Source organism: Morone saxatilis, unplaced genomic scaffold (assembly GCF_004916995.1).
Source record: "Morone saxatilis isolate NCDOM2014 unplaced genomic scaffold, NCSU_SB_2.0 Contig18, whole genome shotgun sequence".
Lineage (NCBI taxonomy): Eukaryota > Metazoa > Chordata > Actinopteri > Moronidae > Morone > Morone saxatilis.
In genome coordinates this window covers 19161495-19170145 of record NW_023339740.1, presented here as the reverse complement: position 1 = coordinate 19170145, position 8651 = coordinate 19161495, and the positions used below count along the sequence as shown (strand labels likewise).

At 40.8% G+C, this 8651-nt stretch overlaps 2 protein-coding genes across 4 annotated transcripts in view; one reads left to right on the top strand and one right to left on the bottom strand.

The window, feature by feature from the left end:
* mars1 (methionyl-tRNA synthetase 1) overlaps window positions 1-3852 on the top strand; it is a 16574-nt gene extending 12722 nt beyond the window's left edge. Inside the window, exons 16-22 of one of the 2 annotated variants that reach the window (XM_035661356.1) lie at window positions 140-271; window positions 546-650; window positions 880-1075; window positions 1772-1843; window positions 2139-2165; window positions 2468-2593; window positions 3201-3852. In XM_035661356.1, the coding sequence (XP_035517249.1) occupies window positions 140-271; window positions 546-650; window positions 880-1075; window positions 1772-1843; window positions 2139-2165; window positions 2468-2593; window positions 3201-3350 (808 nt within the window). In that variant the 3' untranslated portion in view covers window positions 3351-3852. The remainder of the gene's footprint in view (window positions 1-139; window positions 272-545; window positions 651-879; window positions 1076-1771; window positions 1844-2138; window positions 2166-2467; window positions 2594-3200) is intronic. The other variant, XM_035661357.1, reaches the window with a different exon arrangement.
* Window positions 3853-4114: 262 nt separating this feature from the next.
* On the bottom strand, window positions 4115-8198 carry ddit3 (DNA-damage-inducible transcript 3). 2 transcript variants are annotated; one of them, XM_035661358.1, is made up of 4 exons: window positions 8032-8198; window positions 6512-6573; window positions 5900-6153; window positions 4115-5732 (listed from the first exon to the last, which is right to left on the bottom strand). In XM_035661358.1, exons 3-4 carry the CDS (start codon window positions 6098-6100, stop codon window positions 4956-4958), a joined length of 978 nt encoding a protein of 325 aa, XP_035517251.1. In that variant the 5' UTR covers window positions 6101-6153; window positions 6512-6573; window positions 8032-8198; the 3' UTR covers window positions 4115-4955. The 2 variants fall into 2 exon arrangements, with proteins under 2 accessions (XP_035517251.1, XP_035517252.1); XM_035661359.1 differs by having other exon boundaries at window positions 5945-6153; window positions 8032-8190.
* Window positions 8199-8651: the final 453 nt, after the last annotated feature.

The window sequence follows — 8651 nt, the reverse complement described above, 5'->3', positions numbered from 1 at the left end:
CTCTCTCTCTCCCCCTCTCCCCCCCGGTTTCTTTCGCTGCTTTTTTCTTTCCATTCCCACATTTTTCCCTGACCCTCTTTTTTTTTTTTTTTTTCTTTTCATCTGTCTTGTTAAACCCCCCTCTCCCTATCTTCTCCAGAGCTGGCATGTTTGTCACTAAGTTCTTTGAGGGCTGTGTGCCTGCGATGGAGCTACAACAAGAAGATAAGAAGCTCCTGGCTCTGGTGGGCTGGGAGCTGCAGCAGTACATCCAGCTCATGGACAAAGTCAAGTAAGATTATTCGATACCCGTCAAAAGGTTGATGTTTGTAGACAGAGAATTATCAATTTAATTGAAATGAGTTTAATTTGAAAATATGTAAATTGTCAATTTAGTTTTACATTACTACTATAAGATATATAGATTATATATATAGATTTGTCATCTTGAGAAGTATCTCGACACATCTTAAGAAGATAAAATGGTTAGTGGTCGCACAACTTGCTTCAATTTAGATCAACTTTGTTCTGTAATCCTCAATTTTTTTTCTCAAATGTTCTACCAGAATCCGTGATGCTCTAAAACACATCCTCAACATCTCTCGCCATGGCAACCAGTACATTCAGGTCAATGAACCTTGGAAGAAGATCAAGGGAGGAGACGCAGAGAGGTGAGATGGTCTTGACCAGTTTAACACAGGCTTGACCTGTGTAGTTTCAAATTCTCATTTTATATTAGAAACGGAGACTAGAAAAGTACAGAAGATTGAATTCATAAAATGAAGTCATAGAAGAAAGAAAAAATATTATGTACAGCCAACTAAAAGGTGCAGTAATAAAGATGTAATTCAGGCATTTAATTAATGGTCTGTCTGACTGATCACTGGTCCTCCCCTTCAGGCAGCGTGCGGGCACAGTGACCGGTCTGTCTGTGAATATCGCCTGCTTGCTGTCAGTGATGCTGTTTCCATACATGCCAACGGTCAGCCAAACCATCAGGGATCAACTAAATGCTCCTCAGTCTTGCATCAATACCATGTTGCAAGGCACTGGCACCTTCGTGTGTGCTCTGAGTGCCGGCCACCGCGTGGGCACTGTGAGTAAGACCTGAAATAGTACATACACAAACACACAGTTCGTACATGTTAAGACACAAAAACCTGTGGAACCTCCTGTATGTTGATGCTGGGTGATACAATGAGGATGCAACAGTGTGACAATATTTCAGTACTCTGGGGGACATTGTAGTCGTGTGAACACGCACATACACACATGCTTAAGAATAATAGCCTAGATGGTGTTTTGAGGCCTCAGCCTTTCGAACAGCAAGTTTCTCTCAGGCCACTTGTCCCTTCAGGCCTAATTGTGGTGACCTGTGTCTGCAGCAGCCTGCCAACACTGCATCTGATCTCCAAAGCTATCATGATTCGTGACTGAGGTCTCAAGGCGAGGAGCAGCAGATGACACAATTATAACGTCTCACTAATGCGCCATAGACGCTACTCATGTGCACGAAACTTCTATGACGAATGACACCTTTTGTCATAAGTGTAATGCTGCACTGAAGAGTGGTGATCCTAATTGAAACCCTGCAAATTTCTCATACATAGTTATCTACTTACTTACTTGCATAATCCTCTTTGTTCAAAGACAAGCACAGAGCCTTCAGGTTAAATTTTCCAGCTACGCTGGCCTTGGGCTGGATCCACAGTCGCAAACTTTTAAAATATTCGTGCATATATTTTTTGAATTTCTACCTTTTGTTCCTTCTGTCAACCTGTTTTCTTCCCAGGTCAGTCCGTTGTTCCAGAAACTGGAGGTGGACCAGATTGAGGCTTTGAAGAAGAAATTTGGTGGACAGCAGGTATTTGATGTTTATGATGCCTAATGGTCTGTGCATGAGTTCAGTCAGGTCTTATAGTAATATAGGTTGACTATTTATGAATAATGAAATAAGAAAGAATTGACAATGCTCAGTTGTTCACGGGCCTCTGTCAGACTCGTCGTGAATAAGAATTTGTATTTAAGATTTGTCTGTTTTTTGAGACATAATGCAGAGCAAACACACCATGAATGTTATACAAGTTATGTATTAAGCATCCATTATATAGATTAAAATAATCCCTCTCTAAACCCTCTCCTCAACCGCTTGCCTCTAGCCTGAAGATGAACCACCTAAAAAAAAGGTATCGAGCGAGCGGTATTTGTGTGTGAAGAGTCACACTGGTGCTGCTGTGTCAATTTTGATTACCGCATGCCTTCACTAACACTACCACCTTATCTAACGTCCTCAGATTTTTAATTGTTACTCACCCTCATGTGTCCAGTGTGATTCACTGTCCATTCACACGTCATGACTCATTATTATCCCGTTAACATTTTGAGTGACGAGTGTTAATGTCTGAAATGAAGTAAGTCAGCTCTCGAAATAATAACCATCAAAGCGCCTCAAATTCAAACATCTATGTCTGTTTGTTTTCTCCCTCAGAAGACAGCTCAGACAGCTGCCAGCACTCAGCCTGCCGCTGTGCCAGCTCCTCTTGCTGAGGTGGCGATGGTGAACGGAGTGGACCCAGAAAAAGCCAAGCAGCTCACACTGGCTGTGGCTGAGCAGGTGAGATCGCTGGGTAGCGGCAACGCACTGTTGAGCTATCAAATATGAAACTAAATCTTATTTGTAGACATTTTGGGATCTGTAATCTGTTATTGGAATAGATATATTGGAATAGTTTTTCAGAAAGATCATTTTAATTGCATTGTTTTGTCTTTTAGATTTTCTTATAACAGGAATAACGAAACAAATGTTTTCTTCCGTAAGGAGTGAAAACTAAATCTCCAAAAATCTATTCACGCAAGAAAAAAAAACTACAAGCCGCTGAAATAAATAACAGCTCATATTAAAAGCTAGATGTATTGAGTATCTGTATTTGGAAAATTATTTGATAAAACTTGTGTTTGTAATTAATTTATCAAAATTGTTTTATCTGTAAATTAGATTTTTTTAATTTTGCACTATTACTATAAATGCGCCGGTTACATTTCTTTGTCAGTGTTTCCAAACTCAGATCGACGCGTATGATTACAAACTGCCGCCTTAGTTAATTGCACAGTTTGATAAGAAAGCTGAAAACCTTTATTTGTCTATATAAGCTGAAGTGTTTAATCAAATACAAATGTACGTGTGAGAAATCTATTAAAACCCGCCATTTTATCTATCATAGGGAGAAAAGGTGCGAGCACTCAAGGCCCAGAAGGCAGAGAAGGCCGTGATCACAGCGGAGGTGACCAAACTGTTGGACCTTAAGAAACAGCTGGCTCTGGCTGAGGGGAAGAGCCCTGAGCCTGCACCTCAGAAGGGCAAGAAGAAGTGAGACAAAAAAAAAGCAAAAATGATGGAGGTTAGTCAGCGGAAGAGAAGAGTAGGATGGTTTGAGGTATGATAGTGGAGAATGGGAACAAGATGTACACTAAGAGAGAGATGAGGGTATTAGCTTAAGGCAAAGCCGTGACAGGATCTAAGACAATGTGGTATTGGCACTGAGGACTAATGAAATGCTGGATAGGCCGACGGGGAAACGAAAACACACAAAGAGAGAGTCAAATGAATACAGCTACAGAAAGGAGGGATTTTTCCAAATCCCTACACCAAAAGAAACTGATTTTATACTCTCCCTGTGATAAAGTCAGCATACGATATTAGTGTTGGAAGGTATGTTGCGCATTTTAAGATGTTTTTATATCCTCTGAAAAATTGTTTGCCATTTGCTACAAATAACCTTTTTTGGATCCAGAAAATGAATTGATTAAGTTAAGCTAAAAATTTGTCTGTACTCATCTCCTCCCCCTTTCTCAGTTACCTCTGGGTTACACTATTTTCTACAAAAAAAGGAAAAAGAAATCATTCATACTCAGGTCATTAAAGAGGAAAACCAATAAACATAACATGACACAAACCGTTGCACATTTTTTTTTCTTTTATTGCAAATTTGGGATTACAATGGCGGATAAAATAAATGGTAATGGTAAAATACATGTATTTGATTCCATCAATGATAAAAGCCATGCATATTATTCTACAATTAACAATTTATGTGACTACAATGAGAAAATAACTGGATATGTTGGCATTTTACAGTACAAGCCATTACAGTACAATTGTGTATATATATATTACAGTGTTATATAAAAATAGTAAATCAGGGTAGAACAAATTGTGGTAATTCTACCACAAATTCCCATATTGATAGAAAAGGTCAGCTTAGAAAGTATAGCCGGGTCCTACTTACTTTATCTAAATACACATACACACAAGCCATGGGTTGTAAAAAAGTAAGAAACTGTAAGAATTCTCTCCCATAAAACTCATTCTCTCATACTCACACTGCACTGGGCACTTTCAAACTTTTCCTGAGCTCCTAAACTCTCCACAAATTGGGGCAAATAATCTCTGCTAGCTGGATGTCAGCCCTTAACGTAGGAGTTACAATTATTGCAAAATGGTGGGAACAGATGACAATGAAATGCACTCTCTGAATTAAGTTCCTTTCTGTCCAACATACAAATCATCAAATGCCCGTAAACCATTATTTCTGCCATCCTATTTGATGGAACTTATTAGGCATTCTTTAAAATGACAAACATTCGTCAAAAACATTGTATCATTTGCACTTAGAGCTGTCTGTTCTTCCTTTTCCTTTGTACATGCTGTGTCTTTTTATTTGCCGCAATGCTGTTGCAGCCCCTTCTCTCTGTGCCTTTTCTTGTCTTGGCTTTCATCACTTTCCTACTTCTTGCCTTCTCAAGCTCTGTCTTTTTCAAAAATCCTCTTGCTTATAAAATATATCTTTGGTTTCCATCCTTTCCTGTCTTAAGAGGCATTTCATGACCACCATATTACACCTTTCCCCCACCACTGCTTATTCCAATTCTGTAGGACCATTTATTCCTGTCTTTTATCCTGTCTTTAATTTTTTTACTCATTTCCTGGTGTTGACTAGTCTCTCTATCAGGGCTCTACGTGTCCTCTGTACCTCCTCTCCCAGCCTTTCTATCTCTGCTTTCAAGCGCTCGTTCTGCTCCGTCAGCTCCTGTACCTTCCTCTCGTTCTCCTGCTCTCTTTCTTTGCGACTCTTTTTGGCAGACGTGTAGGATGAGGATGTTCGTTGCGTGGAGGAGGCGAAAGAGGACAAGGCACCGTTGGCCCTCTCGCTGGTGGTCCTCTTGCGTTTTCCCAGGCGGGAGGACGAGTAGGCAGAGGGAGAAGAGACAGGTGAGGAGGGAGAAGAACAATTTTGGGATGGCGACTGGGAGGCTGAGGACGAGCAGGATGGAGAATCTGGGACACAGGGCAGTTCCTCCTCGCTGGCAGAGGGAGAGGCAGGATGGACGTTATTAGCCTGGTGGTGTTGATGGTGGTGGTAATAATAGCCACTGCTGATCACTGCTCCGCTCGGATCCACCATTCCCACTCCTCCTTCACTCAGCAACTCAAAGAACTCTGGAGGCAGCAGATCACTGCCGCCTCCTGCCGAGCTACCTCCACTTCTCCCACTTTCAACCTCCGCCCGCCGCTCTTCTGCAACAGCTGGACTCATGCAAGAAGAGGAGGAAGATGAGGATGAGGTGTGATGCAGAGGCTGGGTGTTGTGGATCTCCTCCGTTGCCTTCTGGACACCCTCGCCCCACGTCTGGCTTCCATCCGTCAGCCACGTCAGAGAACAACTCTCCAGAACATCCAGAAACTCCGGCTCCTTCTATAAGCACAAAACGGAAATGTCAACACCTGCCAAAACATGTAAAATATCACAGTATAAGTACATTGCACATCGCTTAGTATGTGAATGACATTTTTTCACAGAAAACAAGACAAAAAATAAAAACGAGAACTATTCACGAAAATACGACAGACGAAAACACTCACACTCATCATGGGTGTGATAGCCATTTCATTCTTCAAGCAACTGACCTCGGTGCATGTGGGGGCACGTGCCAGTTTTGCCCCTCCCGTGTCGGAGCCCAGAATATCCTGCAGGTCCTCATACCACGCCTCCAACTCTGCACCACACAACGGCCCCACACCAGGGGGGTACGGCGGGGGCAGGTGTAGCCACTCGGCAGTCATCTCGCCAGTCAGTCGCAACACACAGATACTCGGCCACACGGTTCACACTGGACCTGATGGGGAGGGGCGAGCAGCCGCACGTTAGATGACTGACACGTCACAAAAACTCTCTTACTCTCTCTCTCTTACTGAGAATACTGCATGAAGACTTTATCTGTGTAATTACTTACACCATGATAAAGAAAACTAGACCAAAGTGCAATTCTCTATATTATATCCACTTAATTGTGAAATGGAATAACAGTGACACTAAGTGAGGAAATTACTGTACTGCACTAAAAATGCTGATTAGAGGCATCTGACCATTCAATTCCAATACAAAATTAATATTAAAATGGACAAATTGACTTAAGAAAATCTTATCACAAACATGCAGCATTTAGAATGTCAAATATGAGAAGACCAATTTACCTTTTGAAAGTCTCTGTTAATCAAGTCTGCCAATTTGTTGGAGATAGCTTGTCCCAACAATTCTGAAAGAAAAAAAAAGGAGTATTTGATAGATTAGTCTTAAAAGAAATGTGAAAAAATATTTCTTCTGGTTGGAAATCTGCTGAGATTTCAGAATCAAAATGATGATTTGCACAAATGGAGAGCAAGGGAACAAAGGGTGCTTTAAATTAAACATTGATGATAGCTGTGGGAAATTGTGAAAAAATGTAATGACGATATAACAAATCAACAAAAGAGGGAGAGAGAGAAAGAAAATCCTGTCACTTAATTCTTGTAAACAAAGACCAAAATGTTCTCTACTGCGCCCCCTGCTTTCTACGGTCCTCAAAACACGCTGGGGTCGATAAACAAGTGGTTAAAAACGACGAGTAAATCCTTCTATATTGATCTCTCCGGGTCTGACAGTCAGCTCTGCTGCTTTTATAACTGTTTAAATCTGTCCAAATGACAAATTACTCAACAAAAGCCACCATGATTACTATGATCATTGTGGACAAAGCTTGTAGCTGGAACATTCCCTATAAATAAGGATGTATGCCTTTCCGAGTTGATGTGCAAATAGAAATAAATTAAAAACATTATAAAAGTAGCATTTGAATGAATCACTAAATTAAAAAGTGATAAAGAATAATAAATTTAAAAAAAACCTCTTTAACCTTATGTCAAATGTTAAACTCCCTGTGATAGCGCGACCATACCAAGATTAAAACTTTGGTTTGGTACCTATCATTATTTGTCTAACACAATTATTGAATAATTTAAAAATCCAAAATATTTTAGTTTTTAGTTTTAGGCTTCATGTCCACTGTGAGCCAAGACAGTTACGTCATGGAAATGAAAGTCCAGCAGGAGGAATGGGCGAAACAAAAGGAAACGTACAGACAGAGGAAAAAGAGTGGGTTGGAGGAGAGAGAAAAACAACAACAACAACAACCCAAAAACGATACAAACACCCATTCATTCAGTGTTAAACATTTACTTTAAACGGACCAGTCAAAAGTGTCAGAAACAAATGCAGCTGTCAAAAATAAAAGCCGTCCAGTTTCGACTCAACAGCCCCACCAATGACTGCCAGACGTCACACGGAGTAGGCTCATGTCTGTTATTTTGATCGAAATAAATTTGACACCTTTTAAAAAAAAAAACAAAAAAAAAACCTAAGTATTGCTTTTAGCCACAAAATTCACTAATTAATTGTAAACGTCAGGCACGCTCAAGAGTCAAAACCTCCAAACTTCCCGAGCTTTAAGTCTGTATGAGCTTGACAACTTGTCAGACGACACGGACGACACATAAAAACAACTCGATGTAAATTGTGATTGATCAAGACAACTGTTCTTCTATAAAAAGCACCGGGATATCTGCCAAAAACATGAATTATTTTTTTTCTTCCCAGCACACCAGACCACTTCAGGAGTGCGTTAAGTAGCCATTACTCCCCGAAAGACCAAAACTAATGACAAAGAACCTCCACTTACCCTTTTTCTTTTATTCGCTCGCCTTCTCGACTGTCTTGAACTCGAATGTGGATATTTTAGTAAAAATTGGTGATAGCTCATGTTAACCATTGTTCAGTCTTGACGCCTGAATGTGATTTTTCGGAAACTCCCGGCGGTGTTTATATGGAGGGAGAGCTCAACCGAACTATGCATGGGAAGGCAGATTCATCACAACCGAACGGAACGACGACGACCGACGTTCCAGCGGTCCAATCGCAAGCGCGCACTTAAGATCTTCTCCTTGGCGACATCCAATGGGGTGGCTCGAAATCGGCTCCGAGGGCGGGGCTTAGGGTCGTCTCGTCTGGTTGTTCTCCCTCCTGCCTGTATAGTTTGTGCGAGCAGCAATTGTGATGCAGTCATAAGACGGCCAGGACGAATTTGGGGCGTATGGGAGTCACATGAAAGGAATGATGCAATGCTTGGCAACCAATTTCTAGCTGGGGATAACACCAGCAGAATCAGAACATGTTTTATTAAACAGTGTTGGCTCTAACTAAAGTCTAAAAATATACATATATGCATGGATATCTAATGTCGAAGAATTGTTTGTTTCCGGAACACAAAAGCTGAATCGATGTTTTTTTTTTTTTTTTTTT

Excerpts from the sequence above, each read along its gene's own strand:
- ddit3 (XM_035661358.1), bottom strand. The coding sequence starts at position 6,100 with ATGACTGCCGAGTGGCTACACCTGCCCCCGCCGTACCCCCCTGGTGTG. Across the intron at positions 5,733-5,899 it reads CTATCACACCCATGATGAGT|AAGGAGCCGGAGTTTCTGGA; the intron begins GTGAGTGTTTTC and ends TTGTGCTTATAG.